This window comes from Salvelinus fontinalis, chromosome 23 (assembly GCF_029448725.1).
Source record: "Salvelinus fontinalis isolate EN_2023a chromosome 23, ASM2944872v1, whole genome shotgun sequence".
NCBI lineage: Eukaryota > Metazoa > Chordata > Actinopteri > Salmoniformes > Salmonidae > Salvelinus > Salvelinus fontinalis.
In genome coordinates, this window is record NC_074687.1 from 40,704,420 (window position 1) to 40,727,715 (window position 23,296).

At 41.9% G+C, this 23,296-nt stretch overlaps 2 protein-coding genes across 2 annotated transcripts in view; both read left to right on the plus strand.

Annotated features, from left to right (window-relative positions):
- Nucleotides 1-13,421, plus strand: part of LOC129821332 (activin receptor type-1C-like) — a 30,894-nt gene extending 17,473 nt beyond the window's left edge. The window contains exons 3-9 of the mRNA XM_055878903.1: nucleotides 1,666-1,917; nucleotides 2,432-2,662; nucleotides 2,812-2,979; nucleotides 3,707-3,863; nucleotides 4,453-4,577; nucleotides 8,814-8,944; nucleotides 10,395-13,421. Coding sequence (XP_055734878.1) covers nucleotides 1,666-1,917; nucleotides 2,432-2,662; nucleotides 2,812-2,979; nucleotides 3,707-3,863; nucleotides 4,453-4,577; nucleotides 8,814-8,944; nucleotides 10,395-10,520 — 1,190 coding nt within the window. The 3' untranslated portion in view covers nucleotides 10,521-13,421. The remainder of the gene's footprint in view (nucleotides 1-1,665; nucleotides 1,918-2,431; nucleotides 2,663-2,811; nucleotides 2,980-3,706; nucleotides 3,864-4,452; nucleotides 4,578-8,813; nucleotides 8,945-10,394) is intronic.
- Nucleotides 13,422-13,498: 77 nt separating this feature from the next.
- Nucleotides 13,499-21,236, plus strand: LOC129821333 (cytohesin-interacting protein-like). Its single transcript, XM_055878904.1, has 8 exons — nucleotides 13,499-17,132; nucleotides 17,513-17,562; nucleotides 17,778-17,832; nucleotides 17,942-18,044; nucleotides 18,722-18,815; nucleotides 19,132-19,198; nucleotides 19,540-19,606; nucleotides 19,837-21,236. Exons 1-8 carry the CDS (start codon nucleotides 16,806-16,808, stop codon nucleotides 20,301-20,303), a joined length of 1,230 nt encoding a protein of 409 aa, XP_055734879.1. The 5' UTR covers nucleotides 13,499-16,805; the 3' UTR covers nucleotides 20,304-21,236.
- Nucleotides 21,237-23,296: the final 2,060 nt, after the last annotated feature.

Below are 23,296 nucleotides of genomic sequence, written 5' to 3' on the forward strand. Positions count from 1 at the left end.
CGTTGATTTCCAGAAATGTGCCTAGTCTTAAGAACACATTGTTTTCATACCGTCGCGTAGATATTGCGATGGAGATATTGCGATTTGAATATGTCAAAAAATGATGAATGACTTGAGATTGCTGCCTTAACACATGCCACCCCCAAAGTAGCCTCCCAACATTAGACACAGATAAGTGGCCTATTCAAAGCATATGGGGAAGTAGATATGTCCCAAGTGCATCCAACTGATATGCATGTTGAGAAACTTTCAATCTTTTCACCAGTAGGGCAATGGAGGTTAGAGACTGATTTTTTTCCCCCTGTTGTTTTGCGTGCTTCGTTGAGTGACTCGCTTTGCTCTACTTGGACGTGTGGTAGAAAGGCTTTTAGGTAAAAGGGAAAGACGTGTTATGAAATAGTGGACTTGGGTTGTCGTGTTCACATATCTGAATCTGTGTACAGTTCTCACCCTGTCAATGTTGCAAGACGTCTTACTAGATGAGGACACTCAAAGACTATTGCTGTAATTGGGGATAAGACCATCAGGTCAAAATAACATGACGCCACTTAAGCTCTTGACGGCACTTTCTGTGTTGTCGATATTAATAAGGCTATTTCCAACTTTGAACAATAACTGCTTCATTACTTTTTTATTCTTGAATAATTTAGTATTCCCGTGGTAATTCCAGGACATTTTGCATAAATGTCATTCAGTCAGTGCTCATTCATTTCCAAAAATAACGACACAAAGTTAGGCTTACTGTATATGTCTGGCAGTACAGCCAGAGCCATGTCATATGTTGAGTGATTCATAGTCTAGATACTTATCTCCAAGATGCATTTTGCAGTCAGTACATGACTCCATGGAATGTATTGTTGGTAAAACAAGCTGAACTTATAAAACCTATGGCCAGTAAAACCCTCCTTCTGTATCTTGTGCTGCTGATGAATCTGTTTGCCTGAGAACATCTGGCATAGAACAGGTCTTTTAGAAACGTGTTTAATTGCAAACCTAACTTTGCATCTGCCAAATTCAAATTTCTCAGGATCTGAGAGGATTTAGATTAGCTGAAGGGCTGTATTCATTTTCTGGATGTATGGTTTTCTGTCTAGCCTGGGTGCCTGAGCCTTTCTGTGTCCATACTAACGCACAACATCGTTTGGCAAGTCAAAGTAGTTTTTAAGCAGAATAGCACCCCATGCCAGGTTCGGTCTGACTAAATGATCATGGAGTAAATGACACTGGCAACCCCATAGGGTTCTGGTCAAAGGTAGTGCACTTTGGGACACAACCATATTCATAACATTGTTAGCTGCTGGTGAACAGAATGGGGCCTTTGTTTTTGGCAAGATTTCTTCAGCTTCATATTTTGACCACAAGCTGGTACAGTATGTTACTACATGACGTACTGTACATTGTTGGTAGTAATGGGTTAATGAATCAAGTTGAAAATGACCACTAGAGGGCATAGGGATCATGAGAAGTATTAGCCGTTGTATTATTTGAGTTCAGGAAGTATATATATTTTTTCATCCCTAAACATTCTCCATCCACGTTTTTAAAATCTTATATCACAAATGTGTGGGCCATTGCACATTTTAATCTACTGATCTGTTGTTACTGAATGAGGCCCTCTGTTTTTGAATACATAGTATGGTGTGTATGCTTCTGTGTGTTGTGTAGGCTATGTTGAGAGGCCTTCGGAGGAGCCCGGCTGGGGCAGGCTGGAGTTGGCAGCGGTTATCCTGGTTCCCTCTGCCCTGCTGTGTGTGAGCATCCTGCTGGGGGTGTGTGTGGTGCAGGGCCAGCGCTGTGCCTACAACAGGGCCCACAAGAATGACGTGGAGGAGCCCCTGGACGACCAGAGTCTCATGTCCCCCGACAAGTGTATTAAAGATCTCATCTATGACATGAGCACGTCCGGCTCAGGCTCCGGTAAGAGAGAGTCTACAAATGCATTTACAGTCATAGAAATAGAATCACTAGAACGGACATCCCTTTTCAAGTCAATGGGTCTGTAATGGTGAGTCCATTTAGGCGCACACCAGATGAGAGCAGGTAATGGCGCTCTGATAGACAGACCTCATGGTGAGTGTAGCGTTTTGAATCAATCTGATGTTTTAATATTGAACACCATTTTATTTGCTTGATATGGACACAATGGGCAGGAAGTGAGAGAAACAAGTCGAGTTCAGAGAGTTTTCAATTAGATGATGTTCCTGGCAGATCAGTTGTAACTCCCGAGGGCTCCCGAGTGGCACAGCGGTCTAAGGCACTGCATCTCATGGCTAGAGGTGTCACTATTGGCCCAGCGCCATCCGGGTATGGCCGGGGTAGGCTGTCATTGTAAATAAGAATTTGTTCTTAACTGACTTGCCTAGTTAAATAAAGGTTAAAGAAAATATAACATGAAATCCTGATTAAACTGATTTTAGTTTTTGTTTCACAGGGCTGCCGCTGCTGGTACAGCGGACAATAGCTCGGACCATCGTGCTGCAGGAGACCATTGGGAAGGGCCGCTTCGGGGAGGTGTGGCGAGGGAGGTGGCGAGGTGAAGACGTGGCGGTGAAGATTTTCTCATCTCGAGACGAGAGGTCCTGGTTCAGAGAGGCAGAGATCTACCAGACCATCATGCTCCGACACGAGAGCATCCTGGGATTCATCGCAGCCGATAACAAAGGTACTTATTGACACATTTGGGCAAATGGCACCGTGTTCCTCATTAAGTGCACTACTTTTGACCATGTGAGACCAACGTTCTCAATAGGACTGTACGCGTACACTAACCCCAGGTGTATGACCATGCCCTTTGCTGTTTTTGCTTTGCAGATAACGGCTCTTGGACCCAGCTGTGGCTGGTGTCAGAGTACCACGAGCACGGCTCTCTGTTCGACTACCTGAACAGGTACACAGTGTCTGTGGACGGCATGATCGTCCTGGCCTTGTCCATCACCAGCGGCCTGGCACACCTCCACATGGAGATCATTGGCACTCAGGGTGAGGGACTGGCACCGCAATCCTCTCTGCCTAGATCGGGCACTACAGCTCCCAGGTCCTAGCCACAGCGCCACAGATAAACATACCAAGCCCTTGGCTCTCATTTGCAGTATAGTAGCCTCCAATTCAGTAACAATTGCAGACCTGTGTATCTGTCAGTCTAGCGTTACAATGATGCCATTCCTGCTATAGATGATCTATATAACATCCCACAGGATTCACATGTATTTATTTACCACAGGTCAGAAGATTACTCACTGCGACTAGGTGAGGGCCTCCTACTGTTCGAAGCACTAACAGCAGAAAACCCTCGTTCGTGGAGCACTTTGTTATTCTTCGCTACTTTCACAAGTGACCGTGTCACATTCACAACCAAAACCCTACTTCAATAGTTGCAGTGTAACACATACGGTATTTTATTCTGAATGGGTTTTCTTTGTGTCAGATGTATACACAGTACTACTGTTAATCGATTGTGAGCACCAGACTTCTGTTTTGCAAGGGTCATTAAGCAGTGAAAACAAACATCTATCCTGTTAGCAAGTTATTGAAATGACATGAAGTATAACTGTATTGTAATGTGTTATTATCTATTATTCATCTATTATTCTTAGCCCTGGGCATCTATTTTGCAAGGGCCATACAACAGTGACAGCAAACCCCATGTTTCACGTTAGCAAGTTGAAATGACATGTAATATAACTCTGATTTGGGATCTGTCTTACAGGGAAACCTGCCATTGCCCACAGAGACATCAAGTCTAAAAACATCCTGGTGAAGAAGAATGGGACAGCCGTCATAGCAGACCTGGGATTGGCCGTGAAACACGACTCCAGCACCAACACCATCGACATACCGTCCAATCACAGAGTAGGAACAAAGAGGTAACTAGGCAGCTTTTACCTGTGAGGAGAGAGAGAAGGGCATGGGCATGTTTATTGGCAACTTTAATCTACTTATTCAATTATTAGTATTTCATCTTTATGTCCTTTTAGAGAGATGGAAGGAGAAATATTGGGCCGATGATCAGGAAGGTCTCACATTAAATTTGTGTGCGTCCCAAATGCCACAGCTCTGGTCTAAAGTAGTGCACTAGAGAATAGGGTGCCATTTGGTACACATACCAAGTCTTTACCTCACATCACACGCCCTCGTTTCGTTTAGGAAATTGATGGCTAACCCGACAAGTATCCCCTTCCACGAGCTCTCTCCATCATTCAGAGCTCCTTTTTTTTAGGGCCACCATATGCTTTGCTTGTAAACTGTTAACAGAATGATTGGACCACAGCTCACATGGAGCCCTGTATCTATAATAATAAACTGACTATGTGTATCTCTGTGTGCCTGCTGCCCGTCTGTGTATCTCTGCCAGGACATTGAGTCTTCTTACTCTAAAGGACAGATGCGTCATTGTTGACTCACCCTAAAACCCAGTTAATTAGGAGTTAACAAATGTATCCTCCCTCCCGGCAGGTACATGGCTCCAGAACTGCTGGATGACACGATCAATATGAGCAGCTTTGAGTCATTCAAGCGGGCCGATATCTACTCCCTGGGCCTGGTGTTCTGGGAACTGGCACGGAGGTGTTCCGTCAGGGGTAAGTTGTTGAAAAAAAAAAGAAGCAAACTGAAGCAAATAAAATGGAAATCCCCAGACTGTGCAACTAATACACTCCTAGAAATGATTCTATTTAAAGCTGAAGCTAATATTCTATTCCCTGTATAGTACACTACTTTGACCAGGGAACCTCTATATAGGGTGTCATTTGGGACGCAGGTCAAGTTATTTAACTGTTAGTACAAAATCAACCTTAAGAAAATGGAATGGAAGTGTCCAGTCTGTGCAGCTAATGCACTGAAATAAATTACACTGGAGGAGTGACTGATGCAGTTATTGGTTTATTGGGTAGATGACTCAAATGACTTTATTCAGTGATTCGTCATTGTATAAATATTAAAGGTACAGCACAAGTAAAAATTGCCTTTTGAAAGACCAAAACATCACCCATAATATTTTTACGCTATTAAAATTTTCAGAATTGAATCAAGTTGTACATTTTTCTCTCATCTCTAACTATCGGGAAGCCTGAAAGAACAGGCAGAGTGGTCAGGGAGTTTATATTCATGAGCACACCTTGACTGACAGCTTTTTAAAATACCCTTGTGGTCATTGCCAGGTAACAAGGTCATTCTGAGCCCATTTTATTTTACCAGGTAAGTTGACTGAGAACACATTCTCATTTACAGCAACAACCTGGGGAATAGTTACAGGGACGAAAGAGCCAATTGTAAGCTGGGGATGATTAGGTGACAGATTGGGAATTTAGCCAGGACACCAGGGTTAACACCCCTATTCTTACAATAAGTGCCATGGGCTCTTTAATGACCTCAGAGTCAGGACACCTATTTAACATCCCATCCAAAAGACAGCAACCTACACAGGGCAGTGTCCCCAATCACTACCCTGGGGAATTGGGATATTTTTTTTTTTAAACCAGAGGAAAGGGTGCCTCCTACTGGCCCTCCAACACCACTTCCAGCAGCATCTGGTTTCCCATCCAGGGACTGACCAGGACCAACCCTGCTTAGCTTCAGAAGCAAGCCAGCAGTGGGATGCAGGGTGGTATGCTGCTGGCATGGGTTATTATTAATAAAACTTCATGATATGGTGCAGAGTGTTCGATTTGACCACCAGCTCTGCTAAAACCAATGACAACTATGTGCCATTTTCAAGGGGTTGTTAAATGTTAGAACTATTTGGTTTCAATATCATCACCTCTTGAAGAGCATTGTCATAACTTCCCATTTCAGGTTATGCCACATTTATCTCTATCATCAGAGTTATACAGCATCAAACTGCATACTTTTCATGATCAGTAAACATCAATTGATCCTCGTCCCATTGAAGTTGTCAGTAGGACTACTGTCCTCACCACCATATAAGCAAAGCAAATATAGTCTAGCCATCTAAACTCAGCAAAAAAAGAAACTTCCCTTTTTCAGGACCCTGTCTTTCAAAGATAGTTGGATTTTTACAAATGAACTTCACCGATCTTAATTGTAAAGGGTTTAAACACTGTTTCCCATGCTGGTTCAATGAACCATAAACAATTAATGAACATGCACCTGTGGAATGGTCGTTAAGACACTAACATCTTACAGACGGTAGGTACTTAAGGTCACAGTTATGAAAACTTAGGACACCAGAGGCCTTTCTACTGACTCTGAAAAACACCAAAAGAAAGATGCCCAGGGTCCCTGCTCATCTGTGTGAACATGCTGCAAGGAGGCATGAGTACTGCAGATGTGGCCAGGGCAATAAATTGCAATGTCAGACGCCTAAGACAGGGAGACAGGGCGGACAGCTGATTGTCCTCGCAGCGTCAGACCGCGTGTAACAACACCTACACAGGATCGGTACATCTGAACATCACACCTGCGGGACCGGTACAGGATGGCAACAACTGCCCGAGTTACACCAGGAACGCACAATCCCTCCATCAGTGCTCATACTGTCCACAATAGGCTGAGAGAGGCTGGACTGAGGGCTTGTAGGCCTGTTGTAAGGCAGGTCCTCACCAGACATCACCAGCAACAAAGTCACCTATGGGCACAAACCCACCGTCGCTGGACCAGACAGTACTGGCAAAAAGTGCTCTTCTCTGACAAGTCGCGGTTTTGTCTCACCAGGGGTGATGGTCAGATTCGCGTTTATCGTCGAAGGAATGAGCGTTACAGCGAGGCCTGTACTCTGGAGCGGGATCGATTTGGAGGTGGAGGGTCCGTCATGGTCTGGGGTGGTGTGTCGCAGCATCATCGGACTGAGCTTGTTGTCATTGCAGGCAATCTCAACGCTGTGCGTTACAGGGAAGACATCCTCCTCCCTCATGTGGTACCCTTCCTGCAGGCTCATCCTGACATGATCCTCCAGCATGACAATGCCACCATGCACAGAACTAGCAGTATGGCTGATTTCCTGCAAGACAGGAATGTCAGCGTTCTGCCATGGCCAGCGAAGAGCCCGGAACCCCCCCCCCCCCCCCCCCCCCCCCCCCTTAGAAATGTCCGGGAACTGGCAGGTGCCTTGGTGGAAGAGTGGGGTAACATCTCACAGCAATAACTGTCAAATCTGGTGCAGTCCATGAGGAGGAGATGCACTGCAGTACTTAATGCAGCTGGTGACCACAACAGATACTGACTGTTACTTTTGATGTTGACACCCCCTTTGTTCAGGACACATTGTTCCATTTATGTTAGTCACATGTCTGTGGAACTTGTTCAGTTCATGTCTTGTTATGTTCATACAAATATTTACACATGTTAAGTTTGCTGAAAATAAACGCAGTTGACAGTGAGAGGACGTTTCTTTTCATGCTGAGTTTATCCCCTGAAAGTTAGCTTGTTAACTAGCCATATGGACGTGATCTGTTATTAGCTAACTAGCCAATTTGACGTGGTCCATCAATCAATATCTGTCAGCAGAAATTGTGATTAAACACTCACAATGTTGAAAAGGGGATAAGATAATGTTAGGCCTACCTAGCGAAGTTGGCTTTGTTAGGTCTACTTACCGCTATGTTTAGCAACTACAAAGTTTCTACCGGTAGCTTGCAAAGTAAATATTAGGCCTTATCAGCTTTAGTACATTGGTAAATGCACCCTTCTGCTGCTTGACAGGTTTTAGGGGCTTCATAGCAAAGAGGATTAATTAATATGCCTGTACCACTTTTCATTTTTTTTCTTCTTTTTTTTAATTAAACAAGTTTTTTTTTTTTTTTCACTTCACAAATTTGGACTATTTTGTGTCTGTCCATTACATGAAATCCAAATAAAAATCAATTTAAATTACAGGTTGTAACGCAACAAAAACGGCAAGGGGTATGAATACTTTTGCAAGGCACTGTGTAGGCACCCAGGCCGCCCTACAGTGTGCAGGACCCTCTCACACCGGGCAGACAGGTGTCCTGGGATGGACAGCTCACACAGCTTCCTCACATACGGCGCTGGATCACGGCTGACATTGAAGAGGAGATCCAGGAGCCTGTCTACCCAGCCTGTTCTTTTTTTTTTTTAAAGGGAAATGTTTGTTAAATGGGTAGTGAATTTAAGTAGTGAGTTATGATGCTCTCAATTCGTTTATGTAGTGATCTACTCATTCTACAATGTGTATTCTGGCATTTTTTAAGTACTCAATTTGAAATATGCAATATTTTGTCAAGTTTTTTGCTGAAACTTTTCAATGTTTGTATATGGAATGTGTGTGTCTGAAATGCTCAATTGATTTGAAATGAATAACTATGACTTATAGTATGTTGGGTCGGGCTTCACAGCATATCCCCCCTACTTTGGTCTGTCTTCACAGGCTTCACAGGATATCCCCCTTCTTAGCCTTGGGGGATATGCTGTGATTTTGTATCAAAACCAGATTTGCAGGGGTAAATTACAAATACTATACACACTGCAGATCCTTATGTGGACAACTTTCAAATCACGTTTTATTTGTCACATGCTTTGTAAACAACAGGTTTAGACTAACCGTGAAATGCTTAATTACAGGGGGGGGAGGGACCAGTAACTTTATGATCAACTTTCTCAATGTACCAGCTACAATCATTTGTCATACTTGGATCAACCTACTATGAACTGTTTTCATCCAAATATCATCAAATTAGATTAAAAAAACAACATGATTTTCACTGTTGGGGACCTTTTTTAAAGAATCATTATATTACTACTGATAGTGAATAAACAAAATGTTTAATATCGCCGTGGAACTCATGGAGGTACATTTGTGCCGCAGAACTGGTGATAAAACGTGTGTCTTTTTCCCAAAGGACTTCAAGAAGATTTTCAGTTGCCTTACTATGATATGGTGTCTTCAGATCCCTCGGTGGAGGACATGAGAAAGATTGTCTGTGACCAGAAACTGAGACCTAACATTCCCAACCAGTGGCAGAGCTGCGAGGTGAGATAAGATTCTGACTCTGATAGCGTTGCTGAATTCCGGTCATTTCCCCAAAATGTCCAGGTTTTTCTAGTTGGAAGATTCCTGGAATCAGCAGTAAATGGGCAGTAAATCTGTGAATACTCCAACCGGGAAGCCTGGGAATTTAGGTGAAGTTACCTGAATTTTACAACCCTAGACTGGAATGTTTTATTATTTTTTGCTTTACCACTAGAGTGCCATAAGGTAAATACTGTATGTTGGCTTGGCTAGCATTTTGAATTGTACCTCTGTAAATTGAACTGATGTTTCTGAAGAAGTTTTTACTTGCGTTGACTGTGATATGGGGTTGTGTTACCTACAGTGCCTTCGGAAAGTATTCAGACCCCATGACGTTTTCCACATTTAGTCATAGCCTGAATTTAAAAGGATTTAATTGAGATGTTTTGTCACTGGCCTGCACACAATACCTCATAATGTCAAAGTGTAATTATGTTTTTCGAAATGTTTACAAATGAAAAGCTGAAATATCTCGAGTCAATAAGTATTCAACCCCTTTGTCATGGCAAGCCTAAGTAAGTTCAGGAGTAAACATTTGCTTACCAAGTCACATAATAAGTTGCATGGGCTCACTCTGTGTGCAATAATAGTGTTTAACATGATTTTTGAATGACTACCTCATCTCTGCACCCCACACATACAATTATCATTAAGGTCCCTAATTCAATCATTAAGGACTGGGGAGTTTTTCAGAATAAAACAGAAACGGAATAGATCTAAGCACAGGCAAAATCCTAGAGGAAAACCTGATTCAATCTGCTTTTCACCAGACAGTGGGAGATGAATTTACCTTTCAGCAGGACAATAACCTAAACCACAAGGGAAAATCTACACTGGAGTTGCTTACCAAGAAGACAGTGAATGTGACTGAGTTAGTTTTGACTTAAATCTATAAAGAAATATATGGCAAGACCTGAAATTGGTTGTCTAGCAATGATCAACAACCAATTTGACAGAGCTTGAATAATTTTGAAAAGAATATTGGTCAAATGTTGCACAATCCAGGTGTGGAAACTCCTAGAGACTTACCCAGAAAGACTCATAGCTGTAATTGCTGCCAAAGGTGCTTCTACAAAGTATTGACTCAGGGGTGTGAGTCCTTACGTGAATTAGATATTTCTGTATTTTCAATATATTTGCTAAAATGTCTAAAATCATGTTTTCACTTTGACATTAGGGCGTATTGTGTGTAGATTGGTGAGAACAAAAAATATTTAATCCATTTTTAATTCAGGGTGCAACACAACAAAATGTAGAATAAGTCAATGGGTATGAATACTTTCTGAAGGCATTGTACCTTAGTTGAATGCACTTACTGTAAGTCGCTCTGGATAAGAGCCTGTGCTAAATTACATTAAAGTCCATAAAATCTGGGCCTGTTAATTGATAAAAATCCCTCTTGATTCGTTAGGCACTGCGGGTGATAGGCAAGCTGATGCGCGAGTGCTGGTACGCCAATGCTGCAGCTCGGCTCACCGCACTGAGGGTCAAGAAAACCGTCTCTCAGGTGACTGTACTCAAGGACATCAAAGATTAGCTAGGTAAGCTAGCCCACTGGCTGCCCGCCCCTGTCCAATGTACTGTTATTAGTTGGGAGCAAAGCATCCTCTGGACTACACTGAAGCACTAAACACTCAACTGGGTGGTATTCATTAGAAACCAAACAATAAAACAGACCGGAGCGGGGAGGGGTATACCATAATTTGTCAAATAAGAAACTCAAATTTTCATTTTTTATTTATTTTTTGCTGTGTTGTGCACTAATGAATACGACTCAGCAGTGTGCATTCTCAGCTTGTGATGCCAAAGGCGCCTACTGTTGCTACCCAGCAGGGAACACTCCTGCCCTGCAGTGTGTGACTGGAACTGCATCACCCAATCAAGAAGGAACAGGAAATTAAACTGTGACCTTTTTAGATGACAATGGATGATTTATAATGTACTGATTTGTCTCTGCTACCTCAGATGTTTTTAAGTGCCCAAAGCTTGAAGTTGCACATTGAATGCTTCATGCCATATAATAGTGTATGTACTGTAGTGGCAACAGTAGGCAACATACAAAACGGATTGTAAATGTTACCGAGTAATGCACTCACTGCTATGCCTGATTAGTAAAGGACACCCAAGGTCTACATCCATAAAGATAACTGCTACTTGGGTGCTGCCCCCTCCCCACCCTATTCTATTTCGTATCCATATATATTTTTGTATATGACTTGAAAAATAATGCCTATATCAACTATACTCTGTATTTAAGTAAAAAAGTCCAAGATGTTGTATATCACAATATGTTATTGTTAAAGGGGCAATCTGCAGTTCTAATAACAACAATGACAAAGTGGACATCCGCCGCTATTTTGGTTATCAGCTGAGGGATGGGGCTGGAGAAATGTAACTACTCTCAAATTCATAGACAGAGCTATAGATGCAAGGACTGACCATCCATGATATCAATGTTATAGTATTAACCATATAATTAGGAATTAGAATACTAATAGTTGAAATAAGAATAGTGATTTAATAGGATCTCTGGTTTTAACCATGCTTTGAGGATATACAGTATCTGTGTACAATGGCACTGTTTACAAACAATGGCGTAAAATATTAGCTCATGAGGCATTTACAAGTTATATTCTTTAAGAATCAATGGGTGTATATCATTAATGTAATAAAAGTGAAAAAACGGATGTCGCTATTGCAGATTGCCCCTTTAAGCACATCCACACGCGCCTAACAATCACATCTTCTCTGTGAAGCACAACTTTTGTTATATTACAGAGGAGAGAAGTTTTAGAAAAAAACATTTACATATATTTCATATATAGATATAATTATGGAAAGACTTTTATTCCATAGAAATATTGTTATATCCAAAGCCTTTAATTGAATGCTACAATATGTAGGGGCCCTATGAAATGCCAATGTGAAAATATATACATACACTGTTTAAAAAAATAATAAAGTACAACATTTACTACATTGTTGGTATAATGTACTCAAAGCAGTACACTCTTTACCCAAGATAATATGCAAACACAAAAAAAAGACCAAATTGTTCACCAAATATTTTTGTTTGTCTACTAAAGAGGGATTTTTCAGTGAGTCGAGACAGCCGTGAGTTTGAACAGTGGCCGTGTTCAGGCTGCTTATGTGAACACTAATGCCATTGTCAGACTTGGCTTGTAAACCCTTGCCATAACAGGTTTAGGAACGGGGACATAAGCTAAATCTGCTGTGCGTGTCTCCTGTACACAACACGGCAGGCCTGGTGCTCTGTTTGTGTAGGCCTGCAGCAAGTTCAATCAGAGGTATACGACGTGTATATCACACAGACATTTTGCTAATGTATGTTTGGAAATTTGCCAATGTATTGCCTGTGGTGTCATTTTGCTTAAACAATGCCTGCGATTTGAGATTGTTTAAGAAGGGTGCTGTTTAGAAAAACACACTTGGCTTTTAATGACTTATGTAGATTTGTTCTTGTTTACTTTTATATTGTTTGCTTATGCAAATAAGGGCTCTATTGAATTTGGATCGCTAAAGTTCAGAGTTACAGCGTGATTGAAATCTGAAGGCAAAGTTCCCGCGTTAGTGAAGACTGCATTCACGGTAAAAGCTGCATATGTCGGCTCAATCGGAATTTACCTTTGGATCTCATAACCTGGAACGCTTCAGCGATACAGATTGAATAGAGCCCTGAGCTGTTCAACATCTTTGTAGTTCATGCAAGTCAGCATCTGTCTGGGGGGGGTGTCAATGTACAGTACAATGGGCAATGTAGCATCTGCAGTTGCTTCATAGGTGTACATAGTTACAGGCTTGCTGCTCTGCTGCCCATATAGCTGTATCATTAAGTCAATGTTACAATTATGTTATGTACGTAAAAACAATGACCGTTTCACTTTAATATGTGTAATTATTTCCCCAAAATGTTAACAAAATATATATTGACATTGCAGTATTTAGTGCTCTGTCTGTATCCTGTGGACAAGCAAGCTAATGTTAATTGTCTAATTGGAAATTAAGCTGTGCTTTTGTTGTCATGGTTTCCCTGAGGAACTGAACAGTCTGATCAATGTTTGACCACTGCTCAAGATGATGTGTGGAATTGTTTTGCTTCTATAGACTATCTGTCATTCCGAAGAAAATAGACTAATTCTGTAATTTCTGGTCAAATATCTTTTGAAAATTGTGTATGACACAATTTGGAAGTTTTGCCTGCTCCGGGAATGTGATATTAGTTTTCTAACAAAGGTTTTACGTTGAGAAATATCACCCTCCAATGAATTAGCTTCATTCTTTCTCTTGACAAGAGCAACTATTTTGTGTCGTGAATTCAGATATGGGTCTCTTATGTCAATATGTCTTTCAGTCTTACACTATTTATTATAAATATGTGACAACGGTGAGTCAATAAACTACATTTAATTGAAAATTACATTTTTCTTCAATATCTTTAATACCTTATTTGTTTGTCATGTGTAATTCCCCATGACAGATTATAATATAATCACTTCCGGAATGAGAGCGTTTCCCTCTCATTTTCGGTCATTTACCTGAAATGACAATTTCTTATGTATGTCATCCGTTTATCCTCTGCAATGATTCATAAATGTACTGTGGTTCAGAAGACTTGACAGCTAACTTGACAACTACAGCAGATTTGTCTGTTTAAATGGAGGAAGTAAGCCTTGTCACCTTGGCTGTTAGCGGCACTACTCAGATGAGTCAGCCACTCCCGAATGTGCTTAGGTTTAACCATATTCTCCGTTCAACTCTACAGCACTGTGACCGGGAACATGGACAATCATAACTTCACAGATGTGGCTTTGTGAGACACATTTCTGAAACCAGGCTTGTTTTTTTTTCAATGGTGACGTGACGTAGAAGTATTCAAGGCCTCAAACTAATTTAATTTGTACTGTATGTTCTGCAGAGTTGAGGGAAAACTGTCATAAAACCACTTACAGTACCCGTACTCTACCCTGCTCTTTCCTTAGGCCTTGCCTAGTTGGAAATTCACTATCTGAATAACTGACTGTAAACTTCCTACATTCACACAATTGGTCAATTAATATCCCAGCTACTTAAAGCTGATCAGCACAATGTAACATTTGAAACATTAGCGAGGAATGTTTTTGTCTTGATGAAATATTGCAATATGTTAAATATGACAACCATCAGAATTACATTTCTAGTTGAGCCATGTGTTCCAAATGGCACCCTATTCCCTACATATTTCACTACTTGACCAGAGCCCTAAAGTGCATTCAGAAAGTATTCAGACCCCTTTTCCACATTTTGTTACGTTACAGCCTTTTTCTAAAATGGATTCAATAAAAATGTTTCCTCATCAATCTACACATAATATCCCATAATGACAAAGCAAAAACAGGTTTTTAGATTTATTTTTTGATAATTTATTAAAAATATAAAAATTACACCTTTTATTTACATAAGTATTCAGACCCTTTGCTATGAGACTTGAAAGTTAGCTCAGGTGCATCCTGTTTCCATTGGTCGTCCTTGAAATGTTTCTACTTCTTAATTTGGAGTCCACCTGTGGTAAATTAAATTGATTAGACATTATTTGGAAAGGGACACACCTGTCTATATAAGGTCCCACAGTTGACAGTGCATGTCAGAGCAAAAACCAAGCCATGAGTTCAAAGAAATTGTCCGTAGTGCTCCGAGACAGGATTGTGTTGAGGCACAGATCTGGGGAAGGGTACCAAAACATTTCTGCAGCATTGAAGGTCCCCAAGAACACAGTGTCCTCCATCATTCTTAAATGGAAGTAGTTTGGAACCAACTAGATTCTTCCTAGAATTCTTCCGAGCAATCGGTGGAGAAGGGCATTCGTCAGGGGAGGTGACCCAATCAGGGGTCAGGGGAAGAGCCCGATGGTCACTCTGACAGAGCTCCAAAGTTCCTCTGTGGAGATGGGAGAACATTCCAGAAGGACAACCATCTCTGCAGCCCTCCACCAATCAGGCCTTTATGGTAGAGTGGCCAGACGAAAGCCACTCCTCAGTAAAAGGCACATGACAGCCTGCTTGGAGTTTGCTAACAGGCACCTAAAGGACTCTCAGACCATGAGAAAAAAGTTTCTCTGGTCTGATGAAACCAACATTGAACTCTTTGGCCTGAATGCCAAGTATCACGTCTGGAAGAACCCGGGCACCATCCCTACGGTGAAGCATGGTGGTGGCAGCATCATGCTGTGGGGATGTTTTTCAGCGGCAGGGACTGGGAGACTAGTCAGGATCGAGAGCAAAGATGAACAGAGCAATGTACAGAGAGATCCTTGATGAAAATCTGCTCCAGAGTGCTCAGGACCTTAGACTGGGGCGAAGGTTCTTCTTCCAACAGGAAAACGACCCTAAACACACAGCCCAGACAATGCAGGAGTGGCTTCGGGACAAGTCTTTGAATGTCCTTGAGTGGCCCAGCCAGAGCCCGAACTTGAACCCGATCGAACATCTCTGGAGAGACCTGAAAATAGCTGTGCGGCGACGCTCCCCATGGACAGAGCTTGAGAGGATTTGCAGAGAGGAATGGGATAAACTCTCCAAATACAGGTGTGCCAAGCTTGTAGCGTCATACCCAAGAAGACTTGAGGCTGTAAGCGCTGCCAAATGTGCTTCAACAAAGTACTGAGTAAAGGTTCTGAATACTTATATAAATATTATGTTTTTGTATACATTTTGCATAATTATGGGGTCTTGTGTGTAGATTCATGAGTAAAATGTTTTATTTGATACATTTTAGAATAAGGCTGTAATGTAACAAAATGTGGAAAAGGTCAAGGGGTCTGAATAGCGAATAGTGTGCCGTTTGGTGTGCATTCCTTGTCTGTACACAGTGTTACAGTGGAGGGGAAATCTACTGGCCTGACAGTCCCGTGGAAGCTTGGTAGCTGGATCTCCTATGGGTCACACAGGTTCAATGGGCCAGAGAGGATTAGAGTGAGGCAACACTGCCGTTAATTGTTCTGTTTCGTGAGGGCTGGTCCCAAATGGTAACCTATAGGGCTCTGGTCAAAAGTGGTGCACTATATCGGGAATACAGTGGCATTTGGGACAGTGTCACAAAGACAGGCTTTAGGTGTGGGACATTCTGATGTTTCTTTTTGACCAATTTAATTAGTTTTGTATCCCAAACACATCATACATCTTGGGGTATTTGAATGAATGCAAATGGAAAGGTACTGTATAATCATCTAATACATATTGTTCTTTGTCTTAGAAAACTAATTAGGAAAAATCCTTAACTCTCAAAAAAAACTACATTTTTATATTGTTCTTTATGTCCTGTGAGAGAGTCTTCTTTAGCACGTCTGACTTTGTTTTTATTCTTGACTATTGGCCTGTGTGTGATTTCCTCTTTGATCAAACCACGTCTGAAGGCTTCTAGCCATTGACCCGTGCCGTGTGTTTGTACAGCAAGTCTCTAGCCCCGAGCGAAAGCCTGCTTTTGTCTGTCCTCACAAGACAAAGCTCTTTGCTTGGCGGACTAGAGAGGCTCAGGTTGACTCCAACCCATTCAGAAAACAGAACTTGGAGTAAGGGGAAGCAGGTGATGCTAGACTAGACCACAGAGGTGGTAGTTTTTCATGCATTGCTGATTTCTGACAGACCATAAATCGAATCGCACAGACTGCACAAAGAAAAGGGGGATGTTTGAAAAGAAAAAAAACGTAGGCAGATTCCTTTTCCCGGCCGCAGCAGAGCAGACGAACAGTTCACGAGAAAAATAAGAAGAAAATGTAAAGAAAGTGAGTGAGGGCTGTGATCGACTAACACAGGTTCACCATAATCACATGGTGTGGATTTCCGCTTTGACATATTTGCTTTCCGCAGCACAGCAGGGCAGGGACACACCACATACGACACATGCAGAGTTACTGTACGGAACTATCTGTAGCAGAGCTGCAATATGGTGCTGTGAAGAGAGAGCGCTCCACTCCACTATGCAATCCACCATGAACCTCAACAGGCTCCTGCGACAGGGCAGCCAGGACAGTTACATTATGGAGGGCTCTCTGAGGAAGAAGGTATGGTATCAGCACTCTCTGAAGGGACCCCATAACAAAAGCAGTCAGAATGGGGGGACTACTCCCGGGACTCTGCCAAGAGGCTGGAAACAGGTGAGTGAAAAACCTTGGAAAGAAACAGAAAAAGATTGAACTGTTTTACTGTGTATCATTTCAGTCATGTGACCTATAAGTTGCACACAGTTTGTTATTCTTAGAGGTTATTGATGTTTGTAGATAGTATATAAAACTGTTTCAGTGGCATCAGAGAGGTAAACATTAACACTTACCAAAACAGAACAGAGCACTTACAAAGACAAAAAGCAGTTTGACAATTGTAATTTTTTTGTTCTACATAAGAGACAAACTAGTTCACGAGCAGAAAAAAAGTACCTGGAAACACACTGTGTTTAAGACAAATTAACATATAAAAATTTTAAAAAAGTATTTATAAAATGTATGAAAATGTATTAAATATACTTTTGACTTTCCAGTCCAACAGAGCCCGCTCAAACTCCTTAGTGGATTACACTGACCCTCAGAGGTAAATACAAGCCCTTTGTCATTTGTATAGGGCACTGTTTGCTTGCTGTTTGGGGTTTTAGGCTGGGTTTCTGTACAGCACATCAGCTGATGTAAGAAGGGCTTTATAAATACATTTGATTGAAATTTGATTGACTGTTAATACTATGATACAAACACAATTGTTTAATGACTCAAGTTATGACAAGTGTGTAACTGAATTCTGCCTGCACATAGGACTACCATTACGTTGCAAAAGCAAGACAATGAGACTTTTGGATTTGAAATTCAGGTGAGACATTTAATCCGTTTTACAATTAATACAAAATACATTTTCAATACATATTTATCTGCGCTATCAGTCCTGCCTAGTGACAGAAGTATGATTCCTCTTGTTCTAGACGTATGGCATGCAGCTGAAGAAAAGCATGGCGGTGGAGATGTGCACGTTTGTGTGCAAGGTGCAGGAGGACAGCTCAGCTGAGAGTGCAGGTCTGACCGCCGGTGAGACACCCACCTCCTACTTCCTCTACCTGTGGCCCAAACTCAGCGCTCTATTCAAACAGATCCGCTTTAGCTGACATCCGCATAGCGTTTGTTCTGGTGGTGTCGGGCTGTCAAATCCACAAGCGGCTCCTGTCATTATACTTAAAGTGGACATTGCCATTGGCTGCACGGGGTCGCGTTATGAGAAATCCCATGCAGCCTTGTTTACAAGTTTGAACACTGACATGTGAGATGTGATCTACAGTACACCTCGATTAGGCTGGTAGAAATGAATAGTTTTATGATTTTTAATTTGAGCGTCATTATTATTTAGCCAACACTTTCTCGTTCTGAACTTCTAACGCGAGTGGGATGGGTGTGGCTTCGTGACAATGATCAAGAGCAGCTGCTCACCGATTTGACAGCTCCAACGCAGTTACACCTCTGACACTGCCAAAATATCAGCTATGTGGGTGTCAGCTTTCGCCGCTTAACGCTTGATCTGATTGAATCAGAGAGATGTCCACGTTACACCCATTACAATACATGTAACTTTCACACAGAGAAAGGCCAGCAACGCAAAGGCCTGACTCCTCTTTCTCTCTCTGTCTATCTCTCATATGCTCTCTCTCTCTCTCTCTCTCCTTCTCACTCTCTCCCTCTCTGTCCCTCTTCCTCTTGCTCTGTTCACATAGGTGATGTTATCATCACCATCAATGGGCTCAGCATTGAGGGGTCAAGCCATCAGCGCATCGTTGACCTGATTCGAGAATCCGCCAACCTATTACGGTGAGTAAGACCTGCAATGAGACCCAAGCCAAAGGGTTACCGTTTAACTCTGAAGAAATGAGAAAAACATTGAGCATAGAAACATTTTGATGAACCTTGATATTGTATCACGGTGTCAGAATTATTTGTGAGATTTGTTTGAGCGCATCCCAAATGGCACCCTATTCCCAATATAGTGCACAACTTTTGAACAGAGCTCTATGGGCCCTGGTCAAAGTAGTGCACTATAAAGTGCCCTATGGGACATGGTCAGAGTTAGCGCACTATATACGGAGCTATGGCTGCTTGTGCTCATTTAGTCCCTGTGTAATCTCAGGATGGAGACGGTGTGTGGGACGGCGGTGAAGAGGATTGAACTGGAGAAGAAGATGAGCTTGCTCAAGGTGTGTCTCTCTTACAGGGCGGATGTTTGGCTTCAATAACACACCCTAGTTGAATAAAACCTTATAGTGGAAAATATGGGTGGCGTGCTCTGTGCTGTAGCCAACCACATAACCCCACCCAGCACAGCACAAATAAGCACACATGACAGAACAACAGTAGCACAGTATTGAAACAGGTTTAGTATAGCTATAAGTATGCTCAATACCATTTCATCACTAATCCTACATAGATGAATTGGGTCACAGGGAAACACATCATTATAAAAATGATGTTAAGTACTGTATGGCTGACCTCCGAGTCAACCAAGTCTAATCGTCATTCTACATCTTTGTCCACACAGCAAACCCTGAGAGAGAGAAGGGTGGAGTTGCAAGCACTCAGATTACAGGAAAAATGTCTTATGCGAGGTGAGGGGTTTTGCCCAGCTTTGAAACCGCAGAACTTCCTTTCTCATTAGCTGATGTGAAAATGACGAGTAAATCGCTGATCTGTCTATTAATGAGCTTTGTTGAACGTCATTGTGAGAAATTAACTGAAAAAAAAATCCTGCCAATCAACCACATCCTTTATAGTGCACATGAATACTGTGGTTGGATAAGTCCACACTGTCAACTAACTACCTTTCTCTTGTCTCAAGGTAACCTGAATGACAGTTCTCTACACCCCTCTATGGACTCCCTGATGTCTCCTATGTCTCTGTCAGGACACAGTGGCCACCGCGGCCACCGCTTCTCCAGTGACAGTAGCTGCCAGAGTGGGATGACGGAGGACAGTGACCTGGCCAGTGTGTTTGGCGACCTGGACTCCCCGAGCCCCTGCAGTGTGGCCAGTCCAGACGATAGTTGCTTCTTCTCCAGAGACTTCACCAGAGACTTCACCGGGGAGGGGCCCCCCAGGCCCCCAGCCAGCCTCAGCCGTACCCGCAGCGATAGCCTGTCCAGCCGCAGCAGTTCCCTCTCCTCCCCCTCCCCCACATGGGATGCTTCCAGAGCCTCCTCCCTGTTTGGGACTCTCCCCAGGAAGGCCAGAAGAGCCAGCGTCCGCAAACACATCCTGAAGTTCATCCCTGGATTCAACCACTCAGTGGAGGAGGAGGACACCTGAACTGAGCTATGAACGAACACTACAGTACGTCTTTGTGTGATGTGACGTTCAATACAAACATTTCTTGCTGAGACAGTCCTAATATAGATGCCATACCTGGACTCGGGAAGAGACACGTACTATATGACCATTATGGACATGAGAAGCATTAGGAGGAAGCAAGCATTCTCCCTTTCACAAAAGCCTTCAGTTATCTACAGATACTGCGTGCATGATGGACTGCTTTGGTGTTGCACTTTCACACAACCATTTTCAGAGGATTTGTTCTTGACCAAAATCCTAGAGAAAACAGCGTACATTCTTAAAATTGTAACAATTCTTTGTAATAAAGAATGCAGTTATTTGTAATAAGGAACGCAAGAACTCAGTTCATGTGTGTGCAGCCAATGAAACAAAGATTGTGCTTGGCATTTCTAAAATTGTGACCATTGGATGTAGGGTGATAACTAAGAGAGACTATGAGTGAAAAGGCCCGATCTTCCTCAATTAAACATGTTGCTTGTATATAACTTAAGACATGTATGCGTTGCATATTTACATGTGATCAAATAAGTTATTGGACAGCATGTCTGGCAGTTTTATCAGATAAAAAAAGTGTGAGTTCTTAGCTACGTGGTTAACTGCAGAGTTCAAAACAGGATGTGGGGCAGAGAAGGTGCTACGTTCTTCACTATTTCTGTTCCCATTGCCACGTTTGGCTTGCTTATGTATCTACAACTTTCAGTCTTGATAAACTACACATCTGAAGTTTCCTGCAATTCAGGCCATTTTTCAGTAACTTGCAGTGTCGTGTAATGTCATTTGTTTTATGCTTGCTGTCTTCATATTGCTGCTTTTATTAAGGTTCAAAGCAAATATGTTTTGAAATTCTCTGAACACAAGTGACCTGTAACAAAATGCACAAATAAACTGTCACTCTTCACATATTCTCTATCTCATACTCTCATATTGCCTTCTTCTTTAGCTTAAATGAAAGGGTAGGTAGCATAAAAGTAACTTACATGAAAGGGTAGGTAGCATAAACGTAACTTAAATGAAAGGATAGGTAGCATAAAAGTAACTTACATGAAAGGGTAGGTAGCATAAACGTAACTTAAATGAAAGGGTAGGTAGCATAAAAGTAACTTACATGAAAGGGTAGGTAGCATAAACGTAACTTAAATGAAAGGGTAGGTAGCATAAACGTAACTTAAATGAAAGGGTAGGTAGCATAAACGTAACTTACATGAAAGGGTAGGTAGCATAAGCGTAACTTAAATGAAAGGGTAGGTAGCATAAACGTAACTTAAATGAAAGGGTAGGTAGCATAAACGTAACTTAAATGAAAGGGTAGGTAGCATAAAAGTAACTTTAATTAAAGGATAGGTAGCACAAACGTCACATGACTTTGACCCACGTCTGACTTGAGACTCAAATGGATAGAATTCATTTGTTTACTTGACTTGGAACCTCAAGACTGGGGACTCTGCAGCAAGAGACAGCATTGCACTCACAGGGGGTTGGTGGCACCTAAACTGGGGAGGATGGGCTCATGATGATTGCTGGAGCAATATACAGGGCATTCGTAAAGTATTCAGACCCCTTGAATTTTTGCACATTTAGTTACTTTCCAGCATTATTCTAAAATTGATTAAATAGTCCCCCCCCCTCATCAGTCTACACATAATACCCTCTAACGACAAAGCAAAAACGTTTATTTTAATTTTTATGTTTGCACATTAACAAAAATTACACATTTATATATTACATTTACATAAGTACTCAGAGCCTTTACTCAGTACTTTGTTGAAGCACCTTTGGCAGCTATTACAGCCTTTAGTCTTCTAGGGTATGACGCTACAAGCTTGGCACACCTGTATTTCGTGCGTTTCTCCCATTCTTCTCTGCAGATTCTCTCAAGCTCTGTCAGGTTGGATGGGGAGCGTTGCTGCACGGCTATTTTCAGGTCTCTCCAGAGATGTTTGATCGGGTTCAACTCTGGCTGGGTCACTCTAGAACATTCAGAGACTTGTCCCGAAGCCACTCCTGCGTTGTCTTGGCTGTGTGCTAAGGGTCGTTGTCCTGTTGGAAGGTGAAACTTCGCCCCAGTCTGAGGTCCGGAGCGCTCTGGAGCAGGTTTTCATCAAGGATCTCTCTGTACATTGCTCTGTTCATCTTTCCCTCGATCCTGACTAGTCTACCATCATGTTACCATTGGTGTATTAAAACCAGTTGAGCTGACAGCTGATTTGCACTGTTTCAATATGGCTTTAGTCATCAATCTAACAAGAGGGCAATATTTTATTAATGCAGTTGTGTTTCCACTCCAAGTAAGCTATGACTTTTGTCTTTCACCTGGAATTGTTTATTTATGTCTGAGAAAAAAACACTTTTCAACCCATATGATCTAGTACACAATAAAAATATAGTACCTGTCAAAAGTTTAGACACACTTACTCATTCAAGGGTTTTTCTTATTTTTTACTATTTATTATTATATTATATATCACAAAGTTGTAAGGACATAATTGTCTAGAATGTCATTGTATGCTGTAGCATTCAGATTTTCCTTCACTGGAACTAAGGGGCCTAGCCCGAACAATGAAAAACAACTCCAGACCAGTAATCCTCCTCCACCAAACTTTACAGTTAGCAATATGTATTGGGGCAGGTAGTGTTCTCCTGGCATCCCCCAAACCCAGATCTGTTCCTCGGACTGCCAGATGGTGAAGCGTGATTCATCACTTCATAGAACACGTTTCCACTGCTGCAGAGTCCAATGTCAGCGAGCTTTACAAAATTCCAGCCGACGCTTGGCATTGCACATGGTGATCTTAGGTTTGTGTGCAGCTGCTCGGCCATGGAAACCCATTTCATGAAGCTCATGACAAACAGTTATTGTGCTGATGTTGCTTCTAGAAACCATTTGGAACTACAATAGGTAATGAGTGTTGTAACCGAAGACAGACCATTTTTACGCAAGCTAAAAAAACAGTCCCGTTTTTTTAGCTTGT